This window comes from Natrix helvetica (genome assembly GCF_964273705.1).
Source record: "Natrix helvetica genome assembly, chromosome: 13".
In the NCBI taxonomy this organism is placed as follows: domain Eukaryota; kingdom Metazoa; phylum Chordata; class Lepidosauria; order Squamata; family Natricidae; genus Natrix; species Natrix helvetica.
This window is the reverse complement of record NC_138557.1, coordinates 8,391,536-8,406,328: the sequence shown is the minus strand read 5'-3', so window position 1 is coordinate 8,406,328 and position 14,793 is coordinate 8,391,536. Positions and strand designations below refer to the sequence as shown.

At 44.9% G+C, this 14,793-nt stretch overlaps 1 protein-coding gene across 2 annotated transcripts in view; it reads left to right on the top strand.

Moving 5' to 3' along the window:
* NTN3 (netrin 3) overlaps window positions 1-14,793 on the top strand; it is a 105,837-nt gene that overhangs the window by 64,415 nt on the left and 26,629 nt on the right. For both annotated transcript variants that reach the window (XM_081965915.1, XM_081965914.1), the window contains exons 4-5: window positions 12,233-12,382; window positions 12,727-12,780. In XM_081965915.1, the coding sequence (XP_081822041.1) occupies window positions 12,233-12,382; window positions 12,727-12,780 (204 nt within the window). The remainder of the gene's footprint in view (window positions 1-12,232; window positions 12,383-12,726; window positions 12,781-14,793) is intronic.

Here is a 14,793-nt window from a genome sequence, read left to right as displayed (position 1 = left end):
AAGGATACTGCAAAATGTCCATTCCCTCCCTACTCCAGAGGAAGGATACTGCAAAATCTCCATTCCCTCCCCACTCCAGGGGAAGGATACTGCAAAATCTCCATTCCCTCCCCACTCCAGGAGAAGGATACTGTAAAATCTCCATTCCCTCCCTACTCCAGGGAAAGGATACTGCAAAATCCCCATTCCCTCTCCACTCCAGAGGAAGGATACTGCAAAATCCCCATTCCTTCTCCATTCCAGGGGAAGGATACTACAAAATCCCCATTCCCTCTCCACTCCAGGGGAAGGATACTGCAAAATGTCCATTCCCTCTCCACTCCAGGGGAAGGATACTGCAAAATCCCCATTCCCTCCCCACTCCAGGGGAAGGATACTGCAAAATCCCCATTCCCTCTCCACTCCAGAGGAAGGATACTGCAAAATCCCCATTCCCTCTCCACTCCAGGGGAAGGATACTGCAAAATGTCCATTCCCTCCCTACTCCAGGGGAAGGATACTGCAAAATCCCCATTCCCTCCCCACTCCAGGGGAAGGATACTGCAAAATCTCCATTCCCTCCCCACTCCAGGAGAAGGATACTGTAAAATCTCCATTCCCTCCCTACTCCAGGGAAAGGATATTGCAAAATCCCCATTCCCTCCCCCCTCCAGAGGAAGGATACTGCAAAATCCCCATTCCTTCTCCATTCCAGGGGAAGGATACTGTAAAATGTCCATTCCCTCCCCACTCCAGAGGAAGAATACTGTAAAATCTCCATTCCCTCTCAATCAGTTGGGACTCAGGAGGCAGAGAATAGATGGGGGCGGGGCCAGTCAGAGGTGGCATTTACCGGTTCTCCGAACTACTCAAAATTTCCGCTACTGGTTCTCCAGAACTAGTCAGAACCTGCTGAATACCACCTCTGGTTCAGTGTTGCTTTAATTGAACTGCTGTGGCTAAAAAGCCAACGTAAGCACATTTTGAGGTTCATTTCTGTAACTGAAGAAATGCCATAAAATGGCTTTACTGCTGGTTCGTTGAGAGAGGGTTTTGCTTTCTGGTTTTTCTTTGAATATGTAGAGGTTGCAGGCTGCCTGTAAGAGTTGTTATAAGTATATATGAGTCCCCAAAAGGGACTGACCATTCGTGTGATCGCATTCTGGGTACTTGGCAACTGGCCTGCATTTACACCTATTTGCAATGTCCCACATTCACCTGAGCTCAATGTACAATGTTGTTGTTTTTTTTTTTGCCAAAAACAATCATTTACTTCCAGTTACTGGCAAAAAATCTCAACACCGATTGTGGACGATACATTTGCTTAACAACCGCTGCATTCAATTAAGACTATAGATGCACTCGCTTTATCTATCTATCTATCTACCTACCTACCTACCTACCTATCTACCTACCTACCTACCTATTTATTCTATATATCTATCTATTCTATATATCTACAGTATCTAAAAATGGCACGGTGTGTGTGTGTGTGTGTGTGTTCCAGCATAACTCTGGAGCGCCTCAAGCAATTTCAACCAAACTTGATACACAGATTACTCACTCACCCTCTGGAAACAGATACTGTGGGGGTAAGACACCCCTAACACCTCTCGGGGTATGTGTTCTGCTAAGATATGTTGTTCTGCTAAGATATATGTGTTCTGCTAAGATCTGTTGTTCTGCTAAGATATATGTGTTCTGCTAAGATATGTTGTGCTTTATAATGTCTTCTACCGTACTGCCGTAAAATGGCTTCTACTGTGCAGCGCAGTGGAGTCGCCACGGTAACAGCTTCACAGTACTCCACAAGGGGCTCCCTCTGGTAAGGGGGAAAATCCAACATTAGAAATTAAGGTGGTATCACTTTTTCTGACGCTTCTGAGGGCAGAGGGAAAACATTTGGAACTCATTTAATTGTCGCCAAAATCAGGGCTTTTCCTGTCTTAGGATAAATAAATACACGGGCAACACCAGGTTATCATCTAGTGAAGAATAAGGGCCTACATTAGATTGGCAAGATTATTCTTATCTCTCCGGGCGCCTTTGAAGGACAGATGGGCATTTTAGTAACGCTATTGACCCCGTACATGTTTTGCCCTCCAACTCTCTGGATCACGACTCCCGGAAGTCTTGTTGACATGCCTTCCTAACGGGGATGTGGGTTTGGCAAATGTTTTTCTCTGAGGGGAAAAAATCTCAGGGATTTTTCCACTACAGGGTTTTTTTTTCCCCCATGGTCATTTTCCATTTCTAAAAAAATGTATCAGTTCATAAAGCTAATTGCTAACATAACCCCTGGATACCCATTCCATATCGGTCCATTGGAGCAGCTCGTTTTGAATGCCTGTTTCCGGGGTTATTCTTGTTAGGAAGTGCCTCTCCATGCGTGTTAGTCTCCGTGCGCGTAATCAGCATTCTTCTTCGTTTGGAATTTAAGCCACGAAAGCAAAATGGAGATGTTTTATTTAGCAAACTTTTTCATAAAAAATAATTCGAAGGCAATCTTTTAATTCTGTTAGAAGGGATACAGCGTTAATAGCAATTTATTGAGCTTCTGGGAGAGGGCGCGGTTTATAAATTAAATAAAAGTTAAAGTTAAAAGTTAAAGTTCTCCTCTGGCAAGAATTCAGACTGATTTAGATGCTTATCCACTCCATTAAACATGGTCTATTCTCCTCCTTAAGGACACGGCGGCTCAGGAGTTAAGACGCTGAGCTTGTGGATCAGAAAAGTCGGCGGTTCGGCTGTTCGAATCCCTAGCGTTGCATAACAGAGTGAGCTCCCGTTCCTTGTCCCAGCTTCTGCCAACCTAGCAGTTCGAAAGCACATAAAAAATGCAAGTAGAAAAATAGGAACCATCTTTGGTGGGAAGGTAACAGCGTCCGGGGGCCTTCGGTGTTTAGTCATACCCCCAGCAGCCCTTTCTCAAAAGGCAACTGGACTTTGTTTTCCCTTGAAGATGTTTCGTTTCTCATCCAAGAAGCTTCTTCAGTTCAGAAGTGAAGAAGCTTCTTGGGACAATCTGGGAATTCACCATCCCATTGCCAGGTTTGAGAAAGAGTTCCGTACTTATTCTCATTTCATAAACTAACTCGGTAAAATAAAATTAGTTCATCCCATTCTTACCAACTGAGCAGTTTCATCTATAACAGATTGGCTAGAGACAATGACTTTTGAAGAAATGTTTTTAAAACAGTTGAATGAGAAGATTTTAAAAACATTCATATCAAATGGATTGCCCTTTAGCTGAAGTTGAATTTTAATATAAGTAACAAATGCTGGCCTATTAAGTCGAATCGTTCATACAGTCGGCCCAGATATTCTCCATATTTCCATGATTTGTTATATTGGTTTATAATAGAATGTTTAGATAAGTCTTTTTGCATAGTCTTTTTTTTTTAAATAAAAACAAGCCAGCAAAAGCCTGAAGGCTTCACAGCAGTTGAAATTATCGGATAAAACAGATAAGATCAGCATTAAAACAGAATAGGGATCAGTAATAAAATTAGCAAACTGCCAGTAATAAATCAGTCAAGAATAAAAATTCACTCCAAACCTCTGGCAATAAACAGATTACATCCAGTGTACACCTGATGCGCGCTATGCGTGCATAGGCAGTAGGTAAAAATGCTTCCGCACATGCGCAGAAGATAAAAACAAGATGGCAACACCTACACCGCCGTCGTTAGAACTGGTTCGGGGGCATGACAAGCCGAATTACTACCTACTCGGCCAAATCGGTAGGAACTCATCTCTAGTTTAGGCATATCTGGAGTCAGGATGAAAGGAATTGGCTTCCTGTGGAGTTTTGATCAGAGTTTCCCAAAGTTCATACATTTATCTCTAGATAAAAGTTGGGATTAACCGGAAAGAGTCAAGTGGAAAACAGGTCCATCTGGATCTGTTTGGATTCAGGTGGATGGGCTTGAGAATTGAATGACAGTCACAGGAACTAATCTTTCTCCAGTGTGCTGAGCAGAGAAGCCAAAGAATTGGTTAACTCTGCCTTTCTGCCCAGAGACTGAGTCCTTTTAAACTTTGTAGCCACGCCTCTCTTGCCCCAGATTTTGACTCAGTCTTAGCCCAAGAGAGATGCGTTTTAAGAACTCCTCAGAGCATAAAAGGCAGAGTTAGATTCTTTGGATTCTCGGTGGTTTTTCGGCATCGAGGTTTTTCAGGCGAGCAATACGGCAGCTTCTGCAAATCAGGAGAACAGTGGGATTTTGGGGTGAGTGTTATAGCCACTTAAGCTATAAGTGTTGGGAACTATAATTCAGCAACATTTGGAAGATCTCCAGATCCCACCTGATCTTATACTGAAATATAATTTCAGGGATCTCTCAAGATTTGGTTGCTTAATTTTGCAAAGATTCGAAAAGAAACACTGTGAACAAAATTAGCAAAGGTAAATGTTCCCCTCGCACATATGTGTTAGTCGTTCCCGACACTGGGGGTGGTGGTGGTGCTCGTCTCCATTTCAAACCCAAAGAGCCAGCGCTGTCCGAAGAAGTCACCATGGTCATGTGGCCAGCTTGACTAAACGGAGCGCTGTTACCTTCCCACCAAAGATGGTTCCTATTTTTCTACTTGCAACTGCTGAAGTTTCTGATCGACAAGTTCATAATCTTAGCCACTGAGCCACTGCATCCCCTTTAATAAAATTAAAGAACCCTAAATTTGAGGATTCTATTCAAATACCAACTTAAGCTAGGTGTTACTCGGGCCCATCCTGCTGAGGAACCAAACTATTCATGGTTTATATCTTAGCATGGTGCTGGAGAAGACTTCTGCGAGTCCCTTGGACTGCAAAAGTGATCAAACAGGTCAGTCCTAGAGGAGATCAACCCTGACTGCTCTTTAGAAGGCCAGATCCTGAAGAGGAAACTCAAATCCTTTGGCCACCTAATGAGAAGGAAGGACTCCCTGGAGAAGAGCCTCATGCTGGGAACGATGGAGGGCAAAAGAAGAAGGGGATGACAGAGAATGAAGTGGCTGGATGGAGTCACCGAAGCAGTTGGTGTGAGCTTCAATGGACTCCAGAGGATGGTAGAGGACAGGAAGGCCTGGAGGAACGTCCATTAGTAGCAATGGGTCGGATATGACTTCTCAACTCACAACAACAACAACAACCTTAGTGTGTGGTGCAAATCCAGGTTTCTCTATTACTTCATGGTTAAAACACCTAGTATGCTGGATAGCCCTTCTAAGGTGCCTTCAAAGACCCCAGAAGAGGACAGGAGGTCCAATCTGACCATCAGGCCCTCCAGAAAGACAGCAACTCTGTTTCTAGAGGGAAAAGCTTCCCTGCAAGGCTCCAGCTTCAAAGCATGTTGTGACTAAAGGGCAACTCAACCTCAGCTGAGGACTCAGCCACCCGCTGCCATGTGTTATCTCAGCTGAATCCTTCAAATACCCTCATCGGAAACATGTCCATTTACAACACTGGCCAAGATCTGATAAGGCCCATTGCATCTGTTCCCCATTAGAAGCTGCAAGCCTGTTTCCCTCTGTGTGTTTTAAGGGAGACCCCTTGCATTGGGCCATGGTGCTCAGGCAAAAAAACCCATCTGGTGAACATTAAGGGAACGATAACATCTCTCTTTGGGAGGGTAGAAGGGTGTGCATGTGTGTGTGCATTTTTGTTTGGTTTTGAAATTGCGTTTGACTGTTACACACTGATGGAAACCATGATATGCATCTCCCCCTCTCCCACCTCCATCTTCCAACAGGCACTGGGCCAAAATGGGTTGGTGGGATGCTCACGGCTTTTAAGTGTAACTCTTCCTTTTCCATCCATTAAGGACCACCACCCATGGGACCTGAGAGGTTCAGTGCCAGGAAGGGGAGAAGGCAAGAGAAGCAACCAGTGTTGTGGCACGCCAGCGGCCTGCGGAGCTGGCAGCAGATTCAGACAGTGAGGAGGTTGGGGAGGAATATGGGCCAGTCCTGGAGTCTGGGGAAGGCTCTGATAAGGGCTCTGTGTCGGAGGCAGAGAGGAGGCCAGAGCCGTATGCCAGTTATCAGCTGCCTTCAGAGTCAGACATCAGTGAGGCAGACAAACAGCTGGAGCCTGTTCCCAGTGTGCGCATGCGCAGAGCTGCCAGATGAAGGGAACAGCTAAAGAACAAGGGTTGACTTCGGAGTAAGGCCACAGGTGGGCGATGAGTGGCCCCTCCCAGAGGAAATAAAAGAGGAACGAAAGGGGAGTGGAGTTTGCAGGAGACAATTAGTTCCCTTAATTGGATCGTGATTCTCTGAGACTCCTTGCCAAGGTTTGCAAATATTGGCCTGTCAACTCTCCAAGCCAGAGAAGATCTGTGACTGTAAATCCTCCCTTAAAAGTCTTTGCTGGAGGTGAATGAACAGAATTCACAGTCAATTAATAAAAGGGTTTTTTGTTGGGACCAGGAATTTACTTCATGCTCTTGGGAAGCCTCGGTCAGAACAACTAGCAGCAAGATAGAGGAACATGGTGTGCACCATTGGAAGACTTGAAAGAACAGATTAGGGACAGATTATGTCAGAGAAGATCTACTTATCAGGTGGCTAGGAATCCAAAATGACTTGATAGCACTTAATGAAAACCAGAAATTAGTACAGAAGAGAAGAGAACTAACTTGGGATCTTTCATCCTGAGATGCTATTTTTTATTGGTAGGAAATATCCATTGTTTTCAAATACGGTGTCTAATATCTATCAACTGATAGGACAACAATCTCGTGTGATTCCTTAGCTTCTTTCTAGATGATTCCAATTGTTCATGAAGTTTTCAGAATCCAAATTCTTTGCTTTTATGATGTAGTTCAGCTTCATTTTCCTCCAAAATTCCCACGAGTCTCTTAGATGGTCTTTTCTCATATCTAAAACCTAAATCCTTGGGCATATATTCTGTTTGCCATGATGATGATGATGATGATGATATCCATTCAGTTGTATCTAACTGTGGGTGATTCTATTGGCCAGGTCTCTCCGCATCTTCTAATCTTGCCCTATTTCTTTGAGTTGTTCAACACTCTGGCTGTTATCAGCTTTACCAGATACAAATATAGATTAACAGAGTTGGAAGGGACCTTGTAGGCCATCTAGTCCAACCTTCCACACTCAAGCAGGAGACCCTATACCATTTCTGACAGATTGCAATCCAGTCTCTTCTTGAAAGCTTCCAGTGATGAAGCTCCCACAACTTCCGAAGGCAACTTCTGTTCCATCGGTTGATAGTTCTCACTGTCAGAAAATTTCCCCCTTATTTCCAGGTTGAATCTCTCCTTGTTCAGTTTCCATCCATTATTCCTTGTCTGGCCTTCGGGTACTTTGGACAATAGCTTGACCCCCTCCTCTCTGTGGCAGCCTCTCAAATATTGAAGACTGCTATCCTGTCTTCCCTGGTCCTTCTCTTCACTAGACTAGCCATGCCCAGTTCCTGCAACCGTTCATCATACGTTGATTATGTATGATTAGTCCCTTAATCTTTGATGGTGTCCAGCCACCATGTTCTTTGGAGCGACTGGCATCCTTTGACCACTAACTCTTCCAAGCATAAGTGTTTTCTCCAGTGAATTCACCCATATGACATGGCCAAAGTAAGTGAGACACAGTTTTGTGATTCTTTTGTAATTTTTGTAATTCAAAGACTGACTGAAGGTCATGAAGTATCTTACAAATTCAGTTGGGCAAATGTATGGGCTTGGTTTTTCTGCACATTATACTAACCCAAGTGTTTTAACCATGACTTTTTGAACAAGCCACAACAGTTAGGGGTCCACACCGGATGTCCAGCAGATGCCTTTCCTCCCAGGCCAAACTCAAGTTAGTTTCTGTTTCTATGTTTTGATGGCTCGCTGTGATGCAGCATCAGGCTCAGCTTGTCCCAATGCACTGCCTATGTAAGCCAGAAACTGTGGTTTAGCAAGCCACAATTAGTTAGTTTTATATAACACACTAGGCCAGGGATCGGCAACCTTAAAGATTCAAAGAGCTACCAAAGTCCTAACTGAAAGCCTCTCATCCAATTCTGGAGCTGACCCAGAAGTCCAGTTCCCCCTAGAGTCTCCTCCTAGTGTGGCATCCTTTTTCCTCTGCCAACTGGAAGTCCAATTCCCCCCACCATAGAGTCTCCTCCTAGCACGACATCCTTTTCCCTCTGCCAACCGGAAGTCCCGTTCCTCCACCATAGAATCCCCTCCTAGCGTGGCATCCTTTTTCCTCTACCTGTCCTAACCGAAAGCCCTATCAATTGTGGAGCCAACTGGTGACAGGAAGCTGCAGCAGAGGGATGAAAGAGCCACATGCGGCTCCAGAGCCGCATGTGGCTAATACAGACAAGCCAGACTGCACTAGGCTAATACAAGCAAGCCAGACTGGGTGGCTTAGGGAGAGATATAGGAACTCAGGACAAGTTCTCCCACTGCGCTAAAATGCCTTTCCACTTCTCTGCAATTTATGATAATTATTTCCAAATTTGCATCTCTGCGGCTAATCCAGTCTATATAACTCTCTTTCAACTTTGGGGGTGGTGTGCTTTATTTCAAGGGGAAGGAATGTAGATGGCCGTCCGATCCAATGAGATCTACTGCTCAGCATTTAACGTTGTTGGACGACAACTGAAAAATCACACCCTTTCTATATATTTACTGGGCTCCAGCAGAAATGTTAGTTCTACCTGCAGCGTGAATATGCCAAGAATCCCGATAACGACAATGTTTTATCTCCACACAATGAAGTCTGTAATGCTCATGGCAATGTAACAAGCCATATTTCACAGCAAAGGGGAATCGAGTCATTTTTTGGGGGGGGCAAGACTTGTCCAGAATTGTTAATCAACCCCCGGAGTCTTAAGAAGCAAGAAACCACCCTGACTGTTTAGTTCTCAGATAATAAAAATGAGCCAAGACATTATAAATAAATGTAACCCTCCCTCTAAAATTCCCCCCATGACATAAACCAGGCCTCTTTTATTCCCCTATTTTTTTTTATATTTTTTTTTTGGCAAAGCTAAAAAATTCTCCATTGGAAGGAAAGCTACCCTTCATCTTTAATTCTTTTCTTTTTTATTCTTTCCTTCCTTCCCACAGCTGCAATTCTTTCGTTTCAATGAGCCTTAGCACCCTATCCTATCCATGCTAGATTTGTTGTTAGTTGTGAAGTCGTGTCCGATCCATCGCGACCCCATGGACAATGTTCCTCCAGGCCTTCCTGTCCTCTACCATCCTCTGGAGTCCATTGAAGCTCATGTCTACTGCTTCGGTGACTCCATCCAGCCACCTCCTTCTCTGTCGTCCCCTTCTTCATTTGCCCTCCATCGTTCCCAGCATGAGGCTGTTCTCCAGTCAGTCCTTCCTTCTTATTAGGTGGCCAAAGTATCTAAGCTTCATCTTCAGGATCTGGCCTTCTAAAGAGCAGTCAGGGTTGATCTCCTCTAGGTTGAATCGCCTTGCAGTCCAAGGGACTCGCAGGAGTCTTCTCCAGCACCAGAGTTCAAAGGCCTCCATTCTTTGGCACTCATGCTAGTTAGAGCAGAGCATCTAAGTTAGGGGGAAAGGAGAAGGCAATTTTTAAGGGTTCAGAATTTAGGGCCTAGAAGATCGTTCTGTAGGTGTGGCCATCACTGGAAACATGCAAGAGGTCAAACCAGGGTTAACAACACACAATGCTGGGTTAACATGTCACAATGGATGACAGACTTCTGGACCTAATCAGAGTTGGCATTCTACCGGTTTGGACCAGTTTGCCCGAACTGGTAGGAGAAATCACGGGTGGCCCAGCCCTCCCACCCCAGCTCTATGGCATCCCATTTAGAACCTTTTTTCATCTAAAGCTCGTGTGGAGGGCTAAGCATATGCATTCACATTTGCAAACTGGTAGGGAAGCAGGGGTGGGTTCCTGCCAGTTCTAACCTCTCCTATAAAAGAGGTTCCACAAATCTACAGTGCCATTTAGAACCGGTTCCAGCTCCCTCCCCCAGCCTGTCCGCACATCATCAAGATGAAGAGAGAGAAGAGGAATTCTGGGAGTTGAAGTCCACAAATCTTAAGCTGTCAAGTTTGAACACCCCTGGGTTTTTTTTTGTAAAGGGTTAGGGGTGCAAGGGTCTTGTAACTTGACAGCTTTAAGACTTGTGTGCTTCAATGCCAGAGTTCCTGAGCCAACATGACTGGAGGGGGAATTCTGAGAGTTGAAGTCCACAAGTCTTAAAGCTGTCAAGTTTGAACACCCCTGGGTTTTTTTTTCTAAAGGGTTAGGGGTGAAAGGGTCTTGTAACTTGACAGCTTTAAGACTTGCGTGCTTCAATGCCAGAGTTCCTGAGCCAACATGACTGGAGGAAGAATTCTGGGAGTTGAAGTCCACAAGTCTTAAAGCTGTCAAGTTTGAACACCCCTGGGGTTTTTTTTTCTAAAGGGTTAGGGGTGAAAGGGTCTTGTAACTTGACAGCTTTAAGACTTGCGTGCTTCAATGCCAGAGTTCCTGAGCCAACATGATTGGAGGAGGAATTCTGGGAGTGGAAGTCCACAAGTCTTAAAGCTGTCTTGTAACTTGACAGCTTTCAGACAAACGTGCTTCAAATGCCAAATGCGTCAAATGTTCTGAGCCAACATTTTGGTTGCTAAGCAAGAACATTATTAAGTGAGTTTCGCCACGTTTTACAAGTTGGCCACACCCACCCAGTCACATGGCTGGCAAGCCACTCCCACCCGGTCACATGGCCAGCAAGCCACTCCCACAAAGCAGGCCACACCTACAGAAGAGCTTCTAAAAAAATTTAAAGCCCACCACTGTAGGGAAGGTAATATCACCCCTGGTCCTAATGCCATCTCTGCTGTAGGAGAAAAACAGGCAGAGCCTGGGGGAGGAGTCAAGAGAGCAATCAGCTTGGAATCATTATGTTCTCACAATAGGACCAAATCCAAGCCCTCCTGAATGGACTCTTATCTAGCACCAATTCATTACTGAACGTCAGTTGACTAAATCAGTGGTCACCAAGGGGTGGTCAGTGGAACACTGGCAGGTCTGCAAGAAAATTTTGGTGGTCCACAGAAAAATTATTTGCATTTTTTTCTATTGCATTTAGTGCAATAGACCCTTGAGGACCAAGGGTCCTCAAACTACGGCCCCTGGGCTGGGTATGTGCAATGAATGTTTGTGGTGCAGCAGAGAGTCTCCCCCTTCAGGATTTTTTTTGTAGGAGTCAGAGGAAGGGAGACATTCTGACTTGGGGTCTGCTTTAGCCTCCTGGTGCAGGGCTTTGGCTGGAGGGAAGCACCACTGGTAGCAAAGAGCCGGAACAGTGGACAATATTTTGACTCAGAAGGTTGCAAACGGGGATGACATGACCCCGGAACACTGCAACCGTCGTAAGTATGAACCAATTGCCAAGTGTCTGAATTCTGATCGTGGGACCGTGGGGAATGCTGCAACGGTCATAACTGTGAAAACTGGTCATACGTCACTTTTTCCCCCCAGTGCCATTGGAGCTTTGAATGGTCACTGAATGGACTGTTGTAAGTTGATATAGCCACGATCCTGGGTAGGAAGAAGCTTGTACCTGGAGAAGCGTCTTCGTACCCATGATCCTGGTTACATCAAGAGTGCAACTGAGTCAGCTCTGCAGCAGGCTGACATTCTGAGCCCCGAACTGGGACATTTGAAGGAGCTATTCGTCACAGCGAACATGTGTTTTGAATCAAGGTTCCGTTTGCACATAACTCTGCATCGCTTGGTATGCAGTATTATGAAGTGTGTGTGTGTGTGTGTGTGTGTGTGAGAGAGAGAGAGAGAGAGAGAGAGAGAGAGAGAGAGAGAGTGAATGAGATAGAAAGAAAAAGAGAGAGAAAAAGAAAGAGAGAGACAGAGACAGAGAGTGTGTGTGTGTGTGTGTGTGAGAGAGAGAGAGAGAGAGAGAAAGAAAGAGAGAGAGAGTAGGAGAAAGAGAGAGAGGGGGAGAGAGAGAGAGAAAGAGAGAGAGAAAGAGAGAGAGAGACAGAGAGAGTGTGTGTGTGAGAGAGAAAGAGAGAGAGAGAAAGAGAGAAAGAGAGAGAAAGAGAGAGGAAGAGAGAAAGAGAGAGAGAGAAAGAGAGAGAGAAAGAGAAAGAGAGAGTGAGAGAGAGAAAGAAAGAGAGAGGAAGAGAGAGAGAGAGAGAGCAAGAGAGAGAGAGAGTAAGAGAAAGAGAGAGTGAGAGAGAGAGAGAGACCCTTGCAATTTCTAGTTTTTAAGGTCTTCCCTTCTTCTTTCTCCCCCTCCCCTCTTACTTTTCAGCATGTGACTGCCACCCTGTCGGCGCAGCTGGAAAAACCTGCAATCAAACCACCGGGCAGTGTCCGTGCAAAGATGGTGTCACCGGCTTAACGTGCAATCGTTGCGCCAAAGGCTTCCAACAGAGTCGCTCGCCTGTAGCTCCCTGCATTAGTGAGTAAGATAAGCTAACCTTTATTGTCTAACTTCTAGAAGGTGCTAACCAGGGGTGGGCTTCAAAAATTTCAGCGACTTGGGAGTAAGGCCACAGGTGGACGATGAATGGCCCTTGCCAAGTTTAGCAGATATCGCCTGGCAGCTCTCCAAGCCAGATAAGGTCTGTGACTGTAAATCCTCCCTTGAAAGACTTTGCTGGAGGTGAATGAGCAGAAATCACAGTCAATTAATAAAAGGGGTTTTTTGTTGGGACCAGGAGTTTACTTCGTGCTCTTGGGAAGCCTCGGTCAGAACCGAAAACTCAAGTCAGCTAAGAAAGCTTTTCACTTTCCCCCCCCCAGAAATCCCTGTTGTCAACCCAACATCGGTGGTTACCAGCACTGAGGAACCAGCAGGTAAGTAACCATTGAATTGCATGTTTGAGTACCGTATTCTGAGCCACTATACTTCTAAATTCCATTTCTTTCAACCTTTTCCTTAAATCTTCCTCCTCTGTCCCGGGGAAGATGTGGTCACCGAGAGTTAGTGGCCCTTTGATGGCATGTAAATCAACAATGGATGAAGGATGAAGTTGTCTGAAGGTTAAATAATTGCAACTGGATGATTGAGAATCTTTGTCAATATATTGCAATGCACTATGGAGAGGAAACCCCTGAGGTTGGCATCGCAGGAATTGGTACATTCCAACAATTCTTTGTCTAACTGGTTTACTCTGACTGATGAGGCTGCCTGGACAGGCAGCAAAACGTCTCTCAAACTAACAATAAAAATGTTGGAATTCTTTTATGACACAACTACAGCAGAATTCAGCCAGTAGATGGCAGTGTTTACAAGTTTGGATCTATGGTATATACTCTATGCTCTTTTGTTCTAAGTGGAGTTTCCTGTTTCCTGTTACAGTTAAAACAGTTGAGCAGTAAAGCACATGGTGACTGTTTGCTCTGTAGTGCTATATATAAACATAATTTCTAACAAAAAATTAGTCCAGGTGCAATGATTCAACTCTACCTGGATGTTTGAGAATCTTTATCAACATCCATGATGATTTCATTGTTCTTCCGGAGTTCATACATGATTTATATGTAGCTTTTTCATGACTTGTTGAAACTTTCCATTCCTTCCATTTATGTGTGTGGAGGTTTTGGGTTTTTTTTTTTTTTTTTGCCCCTTCCTACATTTTTTGTGTCACTGGTGAAGATGTTGGATAGAACCAGCCTAATTCATAACGTGTTCTAGAAAGCATTGCACAGGACACAGATGGGCCCCGATGTAAAACTGGCATGGAATGGAAGTAACTTGAAACTTCCCACCCTTAGGTTACTGGCAGGAATTTACACATTAATGAAACACTACGAAAAGAGCATTTTGGTGGGACTGTGCATTGAGATTTCTTTCAAGTGCCATTTCACCAAGGTCTTGGTACAATTATGTAGGCAAAGAAGTCTGCAGGCCCAAAACGCTTGAAGAATAATCACATTTAGATTTCACTTGTTTACATGTGTTTTGTCAATCACATATGCTCTTTCGGGAACCAAGAGGGAAAAAAGATGCAAGAACTTAAGAAAGTATGCATGTTCAATTCTGGAATTAATTTTAGAAATTCCCTTCTTTAACATTCCAAAGGAATGGAATGCACGATATAGCGGGGAACAGAAACAGAATGAGGGAATTGTTGTATTCTGCATACCAATGGCCAACCTATTCTTCCAAAAACAGGTCCCAGTCTATAAAATTGCACCACACAGATGAAGTTGGGAGAAGCCACCAAATTCAGGAAACTCCAGGTTTTGTAGAGACATATGGAAAGGGTTTAGGAAGCTCTCCCTCCCCAAAACTGAGATGGAGAGAAGATAATGCCGAGAGGATTGAGAATGTGAGAATGATAGGAAATCGGAAGAGAAGCATGGAATCTCCTCAAAAGTAGGGTAGAGTGGAAGTCGATAGGAATTGAATGTCGGGTGCAAAAGATCAGGTCCACACGTGAAGGTCCAATTAAGTGGATTTATTGTTACTCATGCCTACACACTGGAATCTTCTCAGCTAAGATTTAGCACCAGGGGTGGGCTGCTACGAGTTCGCCTGGGTTCAAGAGAACCCATAGCTAATGTTATAGCTGGTTTGGAGAACCTCCAAATCCCACCCTCGGCTGGCCCCTTCCACCCCACTCCTCCCACCTCACCCCGCCCCTCCCAGAAGTCTCCATGTGGTCCATTTTGGATGCAAGGTAAGTGCAGGGCCTGTGCGGAGGCTCAGGGAGGGGGGAAAACAGGCCTCCCAGAAGTTCTGGAAAGCCAGAAATGGACCTGTTTCCAATGTCCAGAAGGTCTCCGGAGGTCGGGGAGGCAGTTTTCACCCTTCCAGAGGCTCGAGGAAAGCCTCCCAAGCCTGGGGAAGGCAAAAACGCGCCT